This window comes from Epinephelus fuscoguttatus, linkage group LG13 (assembly GCF_011397635.1).
Source record: "Epinephelus fuscoguttatus linkage group LG13, E.fuscoguttatus.final_Chr_v1".
Lineage (NCBI taxonomy): Eukaryota > Metazoa > Chordata > Actinopteri > Perciformes > Serranidae > Epinephelus > Epinephelus fuscoguttatus.
In genome coordinates, this window is record NC_064764.1 from 25,317,487 (window position 1) to 25,333,908 (window position 16,422).

General features: G+C 39.8%; 1 protein-coding gene across 1 annotated transcript; it reads left to right on the top strand.

Moving 5' to 3' along the window:
* Nucleotides 1-593: 593 nt before the first annotated feature.
* On the top strand, nucleotides 594-13,255 carry chaf1b (chromatin assembly factor 1, subunit B). The gene is made up of 14 exons (XM_049594140.1): nucleotides 594-651; nucleotides 1,042-1,190; nucleotides 2,169-2,301; nucleotides 2,456-2,576; nucleotides 4,234-4,337; nucleotides 4,472-4,568; nucleotides 5,226-5,310; nucleotides 5,689-5,782; nucleotides 5,972-6,041; nucleotides 6,142-6,233; nucleotides 6,331-6,490; nucleotides 7,847-8,416; nucleotides 11,072-11,160; nucleotides 12,613-13,255. Exons 2-14 carry the CDS (start codon nucleotides 1,065-1,067, stop codon nucleotides 12,711-12,713), a joined length of 1,842 nt encoding a protein of 613 aa, XP_049450097.1. The 5' UTR covers nucleotides 594-651; nucleotides 1,042-1,064; the 3' UTR covers nucleotides 12,714-13,255.
* The last annotated feature ends 3,167 nt before the right edge of the window (nucleotides 13,256-16,422 follow it).

Below are 16,422 nucleotides of genomic sequence, written 5' to 3' on the forward strand. Positions count from 1 at the left end.
GACCTTCGTGGCAGATAAGGAAAAACTCTCCCCCAAAAAACTTAAAGGGGACAAAACTGAAAAAAAAACCTCAGGAAGAGCAACTGAGGAGGGATCCCTCTTCCAGGATGGACAGATGTGCAATACATGCCGTATAGAACAGGTCAACATAATAAATCTACAGTAATCCACATGACAAAATGATACATAAACAGAGGGAGAGGCAGTAATGTCAATAGCTACAATAACACTGATTTTAGTTATAGTATATATTAATAAATGACATTATATGTAGTTGACAACAATAACCACACGTGTCTGATAACAATAATTGGCACAAACATTTGATTTAATTTCATTTATCCATGTTTTAACTATTTTTGTCAAAATGAGTCAAGCTGTTCTGTGTGAGAGTCGAATTCACAATTTTTTAAACCGACCGCTGAACCTTGCACTTCCTTATATACTCGCACTTACATGTTGGCACAGTCTATACTAACCTAACTCTCAAATTTTCGATTTTTCCGAGAGTACGTGAATACGGCATGACTGTCCCCACCAGTCACCGCCCATTCCGCCTTTTCGTCCAATCACCGCAGCCCACTCGACCGGAAGTTTTGAACGAATCGTACGCGGGAAACTATTAATCGCTTCAGCTGGACAACAGAGGAGGTAAAACACTGTAACTTACTTCAAAATGATTTCACTTCGAAGAATAAACTTATAACTCAGCTTTATTTGTAACAAACATGCTCGTTAAAGACAATAACTGACGTAAACATGCTCTCAGTTTTATCGTTTGTCCGTAACGTTAGCTACAATCATCCCAACAAACCCGCTAAATGTGTTGCTAAGCTAACGGTGTTAGCTAGTTATAGCACTCGCTTTCAGCGATTGTATGACCAAAGTAGCTGTTTAATCAGTTTAGTTTCCTCTGCAACCCGTCACACAGGCTTCATATTGTCCAAAGTGTGGAGATAACAGTCTGTGCTAACTGCTTAGCAAATATCAGCCCGTTTGAAACTGTCAGAAGTATCACATTTAAATGTTTTCCCTCCTGAGGTCGGTGTTGGATATAAATTAAGATGAAGGTGGTAACGTGTGAGATTGCGTGGCACAACAAGGAGCCCATCTACAGTCTGGACTTTCAGCACAGCTCAGATGGACGCATTCATCGGCTGGCAACAGCTGGAGTGGACACCACAGTCAGAGTGAGTGGAGAGGAAGAGAGGGATGAATATATCTGGTTAATGCAGTGGTGAACCAAGACAATACTTGTCTGACAAGGGATTACTTTAATGGCCATGTGATGTAAAACTGTGCCCATGCATGTGTCTAGGAAATGAACAGTGTAACACAAGCCAAAGAAAATGTTACTTTACCTGTGAGCATGAAGTAAACATAATGGTTGCTGCACTAATGCAAATGTGCAGCACTAAAGAAGTGGGGTTCACACTTTCTGTTAAATGTCATTTAATATCAGCACAGTTGTAGTTTTTTACAGAATGAAATAACCTTATATTTTCATATTGACACACTTAGTTGGACGTTATTTGGGTTTTTTCCTTGATCTTAACTGGGTGAATATCACGTACAGAATTCGCATGAACAAGACTTAAAATAAGAGAGGCTCAGACACATTTACTCGTGAGAAAGCCAAAAAAAAATAGTAAATTGTGACAATTTAAAGTGTCTAACAAACAAGCAGTATCAGTTGACGCACCTACAGCTTTCCTATACAAATTAAAAGGTGCTTCCTGTCACTTAAACTACTGTTTTCATGTTATTCAGACATGTGTTATTCTCCTCACATAACCAAATTTGGCCTGAATCAACGGCAGATTATTTAGCTGAAGTCACGTCAGGGTAACGCACACTATATATAGGCCGTTGTTCCACCAAATGTACATTAATAAGAAATTGATTTATTTGAAAATGTGTTTTGTTTCTAAATTAAGTGGTAATTTCAAGCTAAATGGGTATCTCGATGCTGATATGTATTTATGTTTTTGATTTTTGTCGATGGTATTGGATTGCTGATCACAAAATTGATATATCGATCCATATTGATGTGTTGTTACACCCCTATTAGATAGTTTTTCTTTTTAAAGAGTTCATATTTACCTGCAGCTATGATGAAAAAGGTCAGAGTGTGTGTTTAATGACTTTTTGCCCTGATGTTGATGCAGCTGTGGCGGGTAGACACGGGCCCAGATGGGAAGGCGGTGGTGGAGTTTCTGTCTAATCTGGCCAGACATACCAAGGCTGTGAACGTAGTGCGCTTCAGCCCCAGTGGAGAGCTGCTTGCTTCAGGAGGAGATGGTATGTCACATAAAATTCACGTTAGATGAAATATGTTCAATCTAAAGTTTTAACAGGCAGTATTTAAAAGGCATTGGTGCTGTCGTTCTCAAACAAAACAAGTATTTTAAAATACAGTGGCCTCTGGTAATTGTTGGGTTTTTATTTGTTACAGATGCAGCGATTCTGCTGTGGAAGCTCAACGACTCTAAGGAGCCGGAGCAGGCGCCTGTGTTCCAGGAGGATGAAGATGCACAGCTGAACAAAGAGAGCTGGTCTGTGGTCAAGACATTAAGGTACACAAGTCTGGTTCATACCTCTGGCAGTTTGGATCCCATCGAGTTACAGTGATTTAATGCTAGTCGATTCTATAAACACAGACTGTATCAAGGCTGACAATAGCACTGCTTCAGAAAACGCACAGGGTTCCTCTACTATTTGGAAAAGTATGGAATTTGAGTTAGGTAATTTCCATGTCTGGATAAGTGTGGAAAAAAGAGTGAGTATAGATAAATATGTGTTTCCAGACTATTGCCCCTATTCTATCCTTTGCAGGCCAGAGTGAGCTTGATGTCGTTGAAAGTGAGGCAAGAAATATGGTGTGCGACTGAACATAAGCTTCTATGCAGTGCTAGGGCTGGGGAATATCACAACTCTGTACGATATAAGACAGTACCTTTAAACCTCTATAGCTCCAGTGCTATGTGCACAAAGTTAACGTACACCTCTGCTTTTTATTTTATATGATATTTCATTTACATGTTGTGCAGCTACATATTTTCAATACCTGTCTTTGCATTTTATTTTGATTGGTCTGTTTTCATAAAATTGCTTCTGACATCTCAAATGTTGCTTTGACCTGCAACTGAACACGTAGCCCATTTCGTAAAAAATACCTAGATATATATAGTGTATTGCCGTTCAGCCTGAAAATACAGAGATATGAATTTTTGTCCATAACACCAAGCCCTATGTAGAGCTCCCTCTATGCCCATGCACCACAGCCAGCAAGTCAGCTCTCCACAAAGTGCCTTGTAAGTGTGCCAAATCCAGGCGTCCATGATCAAATTAGTTTGAAAGAAAATGCGGCAATATCTTTAAATTGCATATATGCACAGTATCACAAATATTAAGATTGTCTCAACATTTGAGTTATGTAGTTTCCATGGATACAGTAAATAAACAAGGCTGTACAGGTGCAGTGAAAATAAATTTCCCAACTCATTTTTGGTTCTCATTTGTAAAATAGACTAAAAAGAATTGGGGGGAACACTAATATAATATTATTTATTTAATATGGTAAGCTAGCTACAATCTTCTGGCAATTATTTGGCAACATAACATACATAGCCATAATATAGTTGGATTTTAAAATCATTTGTTTACATTATTTTGTGGTCAAATGTTAAATAAAATCTACCAAGCTGTCTGGAGTTTTGAAATGAAAAATGTGTGGACGCAGGTCCCTTATTCATGTGGATAACACCGCTGGCTGGCAAGTGTGGAGCTGTCAAAAACAGTCAGAATGAATTGATTCTGCTGTTCATCTTATAATTGTCACAACAGGATAAAATGATTCCCACCTTGATGATTTTTCAGAGTTGTAAAATCCTTTCGTGCGGTGTTATGAAGCACTGTGAGCAGTGAGCTTTGTAAGGATCATATCTTATCTTTTCACTGGCGTCTGCCTCACTCAATTTTGCTTACTTTACAAAACTGACAGTCATATCAGTGTCTTGTGCAGCACCCAAAATCACTGAGGTCAGACACATGACACAGCCAACATTTCAGGATGTCAGCAGAACCGTTCCTTTGCTATGAGCTGATTAAAATGAATTAATATTAGTCTGAGTATGGAGATCTGCTTGTTTGTCCATTTTGTAATTTGCTATCTGATGCAAATGTGTGGCAGTGTTGTGGTTATAAAAGAGATTTATTTTCCTTTGTCTTCAGAGGACACATAGAGGATGTGTATGACATCTGCTGGACACGGGATGGAAACTTCATGGTGTCTGGGTCTGTCGACAACACAGCTATTATGTGGGACATCAACAAAGGTTTGCTTTGACTCATAGATACCTGTGTGTGTGTGTGTGTGTGTGTGTGTGTGTGTGTGTGTGTTCATAAAGGTTCAGCTGTTATATTTGTACACTGTATTTATTTTGTTGTTTGCAACTGTTCTTGTGTTTAGGACAGAAGCTGTGTATCTTGAATGACCACAAGAGCTACGTGCAGGGCGTGACCTGGGATCCTCTGGGGCAATACGTGGCCACTCTCAGCTGTGACAGGTAGAAGAACAGATTCAGACATCCTGGTTCAGACCAAAGATTCACGACAAGATGAGTTGAAACAGGCTTGCAATGCGCCGCTCCGCAACCTTTTAAAAACGTGCCAGTTCACAGTAATGCAACTAGATGAGACGGTGTATCATCTCTATGCAACAACTCTCTGTATTTCTGTTACGATTTCCAGCTATTCAGGCTTATTTTGTGGCTGAATATAATTTGTAGCTTCTTAAAATATGAATGAGGATAGTGATAGTGCGATACAGGCTACAGCTGCATTTGTAGTGGTGATGAAATGGCAAAGCACATTCAGCGAGCAGCAGCCACCACCCACTGTACGACATGGGCACACCATGAGGACGGAAACAGAGGGCTCAGTGGGGATGATAGGCTGTTGAAACAGGGGATGTGCTTTATGTTCCAAAACTAGCCGCCGGCTATTTAGCCAGCTGAGTCACAGGTGACACCATCAGGCAGCTTGAGTCGAGTTGAGACCGGCCTTTTCACACCGCTGCAACTTTTCTCTGCAACATTCTAACACAGTTTCGTCTCGTCGCAAATCTTTGGTCTGAACTGGGTCTGATCTTTATTAGATGAATGTATTTGCTGCTATTTGAGCAGCATCATGCTTAAGATGTTTTTGCTTTTCCTTCCCTTCAGAGTGATGCGTGTGTACAGCACTCACACCAAGAAGAAAGCCTCCTGTATCAGTAAAATGAGCTCTGGGCCACTTGCAGAGGGAGAGGTCAGTGTTGCTTTTGATGATGCTCAGTTGGGTCACTCCTTTGAGCAAGATGTGACCAAAGTCTGACATTTAACTTTTTTTTTTTCTTTTCAATCACAAGCTTTGTCAGAATTAGAAATGTCCACTGAACCTGATCTAGTTATCAGCTTTTCTATGTAGATTTTTTTTAAAGATTAAAAAACACTCATGCTCCAGTTTTGGCCACCTGTTGACGACAACATCTTTATGACCCCTCTGAATATTTGTCTTCTCTATATTTGGGATTAGAATTATTAAATTTACTCTATAAAATCTTAAGAGATTTTCTGCCCTGCTGCCAGGTGAGTGGAGCATGTCACACGCAAACACTCAGTGCTGCATATCTCTTTATCTTTGCAGGTCAAGCAGTACAGAATGTTCCACGATGACAGCATGAGGTCGTTTTTCCGACGTCTTTCCTTCACACCAGATGGGTCTTTCCTGCTCGCCCCAGGTACCTACACAGAATTCTCAAAATTAGTTTTTTACCTTGCATTTATCTGGGAAAATAGTATAATGTAAGTCTCATTTATCCACTTTTATGCTCAGTATTATTCAAACACACGAATTTTGCTAAAACCTTTCTCTTTACCTTTTATATGAACTAATTTCTGTCTTCTTCTGTGACCCTTTTAACCCTCAGCTGGATGTGTGGAGATCGGAGAGAACATCATAAACACCACCTACATTTTCTCCAGAAAGGGCCTCAAGAGGTAACCTTTGTGATCTGCTGTGGCTGTGTGGTGTTTCAGACTCAGTGTCAGCTGTTTAAAGCTGGTAGCTGATGTATGAATCTCCGTCTGTGTGTTTCAGGCCCATCGCCCACCTGCCGTGTCCGACTAAAGCGACACTGGCTGTGCGCTGCTGCCCCGTCTACTTTGAACTGAGGACTAAGAAGGAAGAAGGTAAGGACTTACGCTCTATTTGTTAACAAACTAGACTGATAACATTGTCTTCACCTTTTAATATGTTCCTCATTCTGTCTCTGTTTCTCCTCTACAGATGGTTCTACTCAGGTTCTTCCCAACGTATTCCAGTTGCCGTACCGCATGGTGTTTGCTGTAGCATCTGAGGACTCCATCTTCTTGTACGACACACAGCAGACCCTTCCTTTCGGCCTGGTGTCCAACATCCACTACCACACACTCAGCGATCTTACATGGTGAACTACAGCTCTTTTCTAGTCTTCTTTCAGAGAGCTTTCTTGTGTAGTGCAACACCTTTGTGGGAATGAAGTGAAAATTGGAAAAGTGGTCACAATTTTTGTTTTTGCATTATTCATTTAAAATTGAATGCAACTTATTCCAGTGAAAGTAACAGCTCACCGTTTGTGTGATTTATTCAACGCTGATGTTACCACTAACAATGCATTTTGATCTAACTCACCTTGATTCTTTAAGCATGTGCAATAGATGTTGATGTAACAGCCTCTGTCATGGTGATTTGTCTTGTCATCCACATATTTCAGCCTTTCTCTGGTCATTAGAGTTAGAATTTTGATTTTTTTTTTTTTTTTCATGTATTAATCTACAATTTCATGTAAACTAAGTCACAGCCTCTCACAGAAAATGGCAGATACTTAAATAGTACAGTGCATAACATTACAATGAAGTAATTTAACATAACTTAGACACTACTGTCTGAAGAAGGTGTAGGTTGAAGCTACAGCTTATAACACCTACTTTACCTACCCCGTTTAACAGCACATCATATTTAGAAATCAACAACACAACAAAACGAAACAGGCAAACGAGGCGAAATGGCACCAAAGACAAAAAACAACTAACAAAAGGCAACATGCACATTTTTACGTTCCTGTACCCTGTTCCTCTAAGTCAGTATTACAGTCTCATCCATTTTCATGTTCATCAATACATTATTTTTTTTTTTTTTTAACTTTTGTTTAAACCCACTTAATGTTCTACATGTTTTCAGTCCATCTCTACAATTGTTCCCTAAACTCACTCCTTTAACTGAAATACAAGGTAGTTTGGCTTTGGTCCTCACCTCTCAAAACATGTTGACTCTCTCTCTTCTGAAACAACATTTGGATACTTGAGGATAATAAGTGTATTTTTTGCTCTGAACTTAGTTTGAGCTGTTTTTAAAGCTGACCATATCTTCAAATTTGTTTGTGCTCTGTATGAGGTTTTGTTCACAAGACTTCAGCAGAGGCAATTTCTCCGGAAGATATGACTTAATTTGAGTAATTTGAGATCTCATAATAACTTTGGTTTGATGTTGGAATGTATTTTTACCACAAAATGAGAGCTGTGGCTCTTGTCTTGTCCCCCATATCTTGGGTTGGAATCATGTCAGAAAATAATTTATTTGTAGCTTTTATGAACCAGAGGAATTATCACAGTGACCAATAAATGTTTCAGCGTACATATGGGCGTTTAAACGTATCAATAACCACAGGATTCTTAAAGAATAATTATTTAAAATCTGTCTCTGTGTTTCACTCATGTTTCAGTCTTCCTCCCACTGACATGTTTTTGTGTTACATCCTCTTCAGGTCTCGTGACGGTTCCTTCCTGGCTGTATCCTCCACAGACGGCTACTGCTCCTTCCTGTCCTTCTCTCCCGGGGAGCTGGGCACTCCGCTGAAGGAGCCCCCCACCCTGGAGATCTTTGCTCCAAGCAGTGGTGTTGAGAAAAAGGGCAAGAAGTCATCAGCGGCCAAAACCTCCCCTGTGACCCAGCCACCAAGCTCAGCCCCGAGTCCCACATCCCAAACCAGCCAGACGAAAGACACCCCCTCTGTCACTCCCCCAGAGGAGAAGAAGAGCACGCCAAATGCCAAGCCTAAACCTCAGCCCCGCAGGATCACCCTCAACACCCTGGAGGGATGGGGGAAGCCCTCTTCCCCTAAAACCACAGCACCTCAGACCCCAACATCTGCAAGCACAAGCGCACCTTCTACTCCACAACCTCGCATCACCCCTCTCACCCCAACCAACTCCTCCAAAACCCAGCCACGTGTCGCCCCCCTCACGCCCTCCACCCCTAAAAACCTGGACAGTCCTAATAAGGCATCTTCCACTACTCCTAAGGGCGCAGCCACCCCAAAGGGGCCCACCCCAAGGTAAATGTTAAAGTGGTTATTAAGTTTGGTTCTGTCAGAGCGACAGGCAATTAGTTTATTATTATTATTATTATACCTCTGAAAGTGTGAACCTTTGTACATGCTTTAGGCTTTTAATGCACATGAGGGCAGGCGTGTGAGTGTATTTTGGTCTTTATTCATATGTGCAACAATTACAGAGGAGCAGTTGTTGGCAGTGAAAATGTGTGCCTCAGGCTCCCTCTAACAACACTCATTAAATATCAAAAAATAGATAAAGTTGCGCAAGTAAATGTAAAACTTGAATCTAATACAGAAAATAGTGCCGGTTAATGTAAATGTAAGCTAGAGACTATCATGCAATTGGTTCACTCCAGCTGCAATACAGCGATCTGCAACTTAAAAAGAATGTGGGCCAGCAGCGTTCAGATCACACCCATCTTTAAACTCTGCGTTTATTCTGACCTCAACTACCGCACCTATGAAGCTTCCTGACTGCATTTTGAACAGTTGTGGCACTGTCGCTGTGACAAAAAAGCACTCTCTGTTGCGGCTGGTAATGGAGTTATATAAATTTGTAAAGACTAATGCAGTAAATATATTAAGCTAAAGTGACAGTTTTAATGTTAGCGTGACAGGTGATGAGCTCACGAGTTTACAGTTAGTAAGTTAGGGCTGCAACTCATGATTAATACATTATTGATTAATCTATGATATTTATTTAATGTTTATTTGTAAAGGGGAAACTATGTAGCATACACAAACCCCACACACCACAGCACTTATAGCCTAAGCTAATTTGCAATGGCCATCCCTTGCTGGGCCTTAAGTTACAAAAGACTCAGCAACAAGAACACCAGTAACAGTGCAGAGTACAAACAGTAACTAAACAAGACACAAACTGCGATACGTAATTAGCACCATAGAATAGGAAGCACCAAATTATTCATGACCACATAACTGATTACTGATCAAAATCAGGATCCAGCTTGAGTTTGGTAGGTAAAGAATTCCACAGACAGAAAAAGCTGTTTGTCCAAATGAGGATTCACACAGGGGAACTTCACAATTCCCAATGGCTGCTCCAGTGTTACAGAGCCAGAAGCTCTAAGTGAAAATAAGAAACACACATCACAGTTCCTTACACAGGTGGCGTCTTCAAACTGCTTGTAACAATCAAAATCTTTACGCTGATGTTAAAGTGAGAAAAGCTGCACATCATCACATTTGAGAACCTGGAAACAGAATACTCGACATTTTTGTCTATAACTGACTAAAAACAATTTATCGGTTATTAAACTAGTTGCGACTAATTTACTGCCAATCAAATAATCGTTAAGCACATGTGTATATCATACTCTATTTGTGTGCACTGTTTGTGGATGTGTTTGTCAGTATTCGGCCAAATTATGTGGATGTTACTCACACCTTTGAATAAGTCCACACTGCCAAAATCACTCTTGTTATTTGTATTTTATTTAATTTAGACATGTTTCCTGTGTTTGGAGCATCACATATATACTTTACATAATTATTAGCAAGCAAGTAAAACTTTATTCATATAACACTTAACATTTATTCATATAGCAGGGTTACAAAGTGCTTCACAGCCCCAAAATTAAATAAATAAATAGAAAAAGAATCCATGTTTTAATCAAAGATGAGCAAAAAAATTGTAAAAGATGAAGAACAAGTAGCTAAATGAAATTCCTTTGCAAATAAGTAGGTTTTTAGATGCAGCAGTTTTCTGATCTGACCCCCAGAGGGAGACTGTTAGCGCACAGTCACTGATATATTAAAGATCTGAAATTAATGAGGAGGATTTTGAATTTAACTTTGACAGGAATCCAGTCAGAGAAGCTCTCACCGGGGTGATATGGGAAGGCTGTAAAGTTTTAGTCAGTAATCATGCAGCAGAATTAATGTATTTTGAGCTTATGTTCTCGTAACATCTTCCAAGGCTTGTTTTTTACCCACTGAGGGTATTTAAACTCTTAAGATGTACTATAGATGGAGTGAATGCAGGTGATGCCTCATACAAGAGTGGGTGTAGTAATTTAGGGAAATACTTTAACCATTCAAATGTGTTGTGACTGGAGTCGGACTGAGGAAGAGACGACACGGAGCAAACTGCATCCACCTCCCTCCCCCTCATGGTTAAAGTAACTAAGCTGATTACCTCTAAAGATGCAGTTTACAGATGAGTACCAGCAGTAAGAAAGCACCTTGCTCTTTAAAATGTCGTTTTAAACATATGTTTTAAAGATGGAGAAACAATATATAAATAGCTGTAATGGGCTTGTGATGTTTTCGTCTGTTTACATCTTCTCAGTGCTGGCAGTGAGAACAAAGCCCTGTCTGGTATGAGGGATCCGTTGGACCCCCCACTGATGATAAAATAATAATCACTCTGACAGACTGCGTGTAGACAATGGCAGGTCTGCACATGCTTTTGTATTTGCCTTGTATCTGTAACGTGGAGCGTTTTCCTTGACTAGTTTTACTAGTTGGCAACGTCCGAATCAGAAGAACAAAAGAGACGATACATGAAGAAGAACAGTGATTAACTTTGGTGAATGTAGACGGGTACAGTTTATTGTCATATTTTGTGCTCGAGTGTTTTCTGTTGTCATGCTTAAAGCGTCTGTCATTCATGCTTTTTCTATTTGTTTACAGGAGAGTATCTCTGACTCCCGTTGCACCCCGATCTCCAGCTGTCGGTTCACTCTTCCGCACTCCCTCATCCACTGAGAAGGCCAAACATGGTTAGTGATGGCAGCTACTTTGGTTTTTCTTGAAATGTAGATGAACGTAACTCACTCTGTCATTATATTCCCACATTAAACCTTCCTCTGTACAGCCCCAAAATCAACATCAGACTCTATTTAAATAAACAGAAATATTAGTGTGTATCAAGCCAGCATATTTTCACTTCAGCTGAACCAAGACAGTTTTGTGAGTTTTATTTTGTGTCCGTCAGCTTTGAATGAAGTATTTTTCAATGGTAAAATTACTTCATTTAAATGGATAGCAATTTCAAGGCTGTCTCTGGTTAAACAAAAAAAAGATTTTACTCTTTAACAAAAGAGGTCTATCTGTGTAGGGCTCCTTTTCATAAGTTGTCAGACACTTAAAACAATAATCTGACTGAACATATCAGTGGTAAAAACAAGCAATTTTAGTGGACAGAAAATGTTGGTGGAAACATGACCCAAGTGTTTACATTGCAGCCTGTTTGACCACTGCTGGCTACTGCAGTCTCAGTACTGGACCAGTTTTAAAAATAGTTGTTCCCATCAGTCATTTAGGGTGCTTTCAACCTGTTGTAGTGTCTGTAGTTGTCTCATTTGGTCTGAATCAGGGACTAATTTTGGTCCAAAGATGCATAATTGCCTAGAGTTGGTTCGTGTTCTCACGGCAGCATTTACAAGCAGACCAGATCAAATACCTTGCGTGAGAAAGCTGCTTTTGATTGGTCAGAATTTCCATGTGGGAAAAATCCAGGAAGTAAACAAAATGTTGAAGAAGAGTACACTTGCAAGATAAATGTGACACTTTCTAATGTCACAATGGAGGGACAACTACGCAGGTTGATTTTAGCGCTGCTCATCGTGGACTATATTGCTGTCATTGTTCATTTTAGTCAAACCATACAGTTTGAAAACGAGGCGCGGCTCCAACTAGAAAACAATGTTTTGATGCATTGATGTGCTGAATGTGCATATTAAGGCAGTACAGGAGGAGGTGCACATTAATAATCCTCCAGGACTGTAACATGCTCATGTTTAACCCAAACAATGTGTCATGTGACTGCAGTTGGTTCAGATCGAGGTCGGAACACGTTCTCACCACAAACAAACCGCACCAGAGTTCGTTTGTAACCAGACCGTGACCACCTCTTCAAGAAGGTCTCGGTTCGATTGCTGTGTTCACACCTGCCCAAACAAACAACACTTAGGGGGCAAATGAACTTGAGCTCGATTGAACTGAACCAAACGGCAGGTGTGAAAGCACCCTTAGACACAAAAACATGCAGAAAAGGGTTCAGGTTGAAAAATACCAAACTTACCCTTTAAATAGTCAGTGTATTTCACCATACATATCAGCCTGTTGGTCTGCTACTGCTTCTGTCTAGCCAAGTGTTTGTGACATCTCACCAGCAGACAGAAAAATATGTAACCCTTGTGTCACTGATCCCTTCTCTTGTATTTCCCCAGAGCGTCCGTCTCCTCCCACTGATCCAGTGTGCCAGCCTCCAGAGTCCAAAAGGCCCAAGACCAGTGAGCCCAAGTCGAAGACCGGTGCCAAACAGTCTTAGTGTCCACTGGGAACAGTGTGGTGCTGTGATATCAGAAAAGAGTACAAACTGCAGAGGACAACAGTTAAAGAAGCTTCGGTACAAAACGACTAGGACTCCCCACGGATGCAACACCACAGTGCAACAGCATGTGTGTGGTCTGATATTGTCTGTACTTGATTTAACTAGCTGAATCTTTAACCTCACAGAATGTACTCGGTTGTAAACAAACTGCATTGCAGTAGATGGCCTTTGATTTAATACCTATTTTAGTCGTGTGTTTTTCTGTATCAAATGGCAATCAGATAATGGTGTTATGATTGAATTGTGTAACATTTAGGTGGCTGAGTGCTATTGTAAAAAGGAAAGTTGTGTCGTGATTGTGACTCTAAAACTGAATTCAAAACCTGAAAAGAAAGAAACAGAAGCACCTCAAGGTTTAGTGCCTTGTGAAAGCTTTGAATATACAGCCTGGGTCTTTATTTGCTTCAGACTGCAGGCCAGCAAGGTGAGCGAAAAGCTCCAAATTGTAAAGTCTTTTTCTCATTGTCTAATAAAGGACGTTTCGTATACACTGTATGTTTAAGTAGTTTTCAGTGAATGGATGTGGGATGATTCATGCTTTTACTTTAAGACTGTTATGCTGATGCTGACAGTTATGTAAAGCGTTATTTTCTATTACAAAAATTGTCATTCATGGGCTGCCTTTGTATTAAACCTTGACTGTACTGAAAGACATCTTTACAGTCGAAGCGAGGTCTAGTGTTAAATTCATGCTGCAAAGTTTATCTGTGATGATTGTCAGGACTCTAGCCAGGATTTAAAACAATATGTAGTCAGATGAGCGTGACTGATCTCTTTTTTTGGCCTTTTTTAGTTCAACTGTAACCATTTTATATAATATTCTGCTGTAGATTTTAATCTGCTACATGAAGGTTTAAATCGGGGGGGTCCAACTCAGTTTAGTTCATGGGCCACATGTCATAAATTTAATGTCACAATAAGGCCTTAAAAGTCATAAAATAGCCTTAAATTTGAATTTGTGAGGTCTTAACAGACATTTAAACTAATTTCTTTTTTTATTATTTAATTTGTATTAGTTTTACAAAAAGAAAAAAGACAAAAACCAACAACAACGGGCAGAGACATCATAGGCAAAAGTGAAATGCCCAGCACTGAGCAGCAATAAAAAGAAGGCGGCAGCAAGGCTCCACTGTAGTGTCACTGACAACGGGTCCTCCATGTCCATGATCGTCTCTCAAGACCACAAAGGTCTCCATGATCTCCATCTTCTCCCCTCCAGTCATCTCACCGTCTTCCAGTCATCCATGAGCCACTATCCATCCTGCACGTGCCAACACCAAAGGGGACAAAACAAAGTCCACCCAACAAAACAAATGCACAAATACAAGATCACCTCAAAGTCAAATAAGATTTCCATTTTTTGTTCATATTTTTAGTGGCATGTCTCGGGAAAATTTGTTCCATAATGTAAATTTCCTTAATTATTTCGGTCCATCCAGAGGCTGTTGGAGACTCTTCACTCAACCATTTCCTGGTTATTCCTTTCTTAGAACCTGCTAGTAGACATTTTAACTAATTTCATTTTCCATTCTTTTTTGTACTTTCTATTTATGAACATTTTATGTTTAGGAACAAATGGGAAAAGGAAAAATGTACAGAAAAATAGCAGATATGAGGTCATGGGATGTTTACAAAGAGAAGACTAATTATGCTAATTTAAAATAGAGTTTCATACATGACGCATACAATAATTATGTAGCATCTGTCTCATTGGCTAAGTAGGTACACCGTTTTCTCCACCAAGTTCTTTCTGAAGTCATATAAAGTGTGACATTTGTTCCAGAAGGTGTAATTTTTAATTTGTATATACTTTATTAATCCCCTGAGGGGAAATTCAATTTTTTCACTCTTTTTGTCATTAACACACAGGTCACAAACAGGACCTATACATGCACAAAGTGGAGAGATGTCAGAGTGAGGGGGCTGCCTTGGTCAGGCACCCCGAGCGATTGGGGGTTCGGTGCCTTGCTCAAGGGCACTCGGCAGTGCCCAGGAGGTGAACTGGCACCTCTCCAGCCACGCTCCATAATTTGGTCCGGATGGGGACTCAAACAGGTGACCCTCCGGTTCCCAACCCAAGTCCCTATGGACTGAGCTACTGCCGCCGTGTTTAACAATATTAATAAAGAGGTAAGTAGTAGGACCATTTCTCTGGAGCCAGTGTTTTGTAATGGTGTTTTTTAGTTGCTGCCAGCAGGATCTTCAGTAGGTAGATGACATCTTTACTTAGTCCATCAGGGATATGTCCAAGGAAGAGAGATGTGAAGGTTATACTAATACTAAAACCTGAAGTTTTTGAAATGATTGTTGCTACTTCCTTCCAGAGAGTCTGAATAGAAGGGCAAGTCCAAAAAATATGGGCACAGTAAACCATGACTTCCCCATGTTCCCTCCAGCAGCACAGCTGGGTGTCAGTTTGTTCATTTTTAATTTCTTTTTGTGAAAATGAGTGAAGCCTATGTAAAAGTCCACATTTATAATGTTGCAATCTTTAAAAACTACAATATTGTCATTTTATTTCATACTTGCACGTACCTGTTTGCAAAATGTAGATTGACTTAACTTTAATAATCATATTCCTACATAACACTTACCTCTGCACAATACCACATACATACTACTTACCTGCAAAGCAAACTCAAACATGATTTGTCCAAAAATCTGTCCTAAATTTGGTTAAAAGGTATCTTGCAAGGATCTTAAAAAGCATTAAATTCAACTGTCTGATACTTGTAGACACCCTGGTGCATTAATATTATGTGTGCAAAGTCATCTAGTGGGCTGGATTTGACCCTTTGGCAGGCCGGTTCTGGCTTGAGGGCTGTATGCTTGACCCCCCTGGTCTGAATGTTCTCCACACTGGCTTTAAAACACTGGTGGAGAAATAAGGAATCGGATTGTCTTTATTGTCCCAAAGACAGCAAATTTTAACACAGTGAGCCTTAAAAAATACAGGGATTGTCGAGTTTATTACCAAGCACATTTGTTTTGTAGAATTTAAACCACTCTGAAGTTGATAAAACTCCCATATTCACCCCCAAAATACAGAAGACAGCCTTGTCCTCAGTGTATCACAGTGTTTTATGATTGCTTTTGTGTGCTAAATTCTTACTTTTAAGAAGATGAGAAAAGGAAATACTGCATGTCCATTCAGTAGCATATATTATGTGAATTGTTTCAATGTTGTATGCCTCCCAGAATAGGTTTAGCTTTTATATTTTTAGATTATTATGTATGAGCTACAAGTGACTGCAGTGTAGGCAAGGTTTGGTGTCTTAAATTAAAAAAAAGAAAATGGTGATCAATACAGGACAAAAACACCAAACTGATGCAGTGAACAGACATTTTGTCTTGCATGAACATAGGATTTACTGTGATGTAAAGGCAGAGTGTAGACTTCATCTGTATTGACAAAAGTACACAGCCTATTCAATTAACTGTTGTTGTTTTGTTTTTTTTTACATCAAATTGGACCAAATTTACAAGTTTGTCTGAAAGAAATGTTCATTTAATCCAGCTGTCACAAGGTTCTGTGATTGTGTCCATACGGGGCATCTGAACACCTAAAAAATACATTTAACTTTTGTTCCCCTGTGGTGTTTCTGATCAAAAATAGCAGGTCATTAGAAATGAATTGACTACAGTT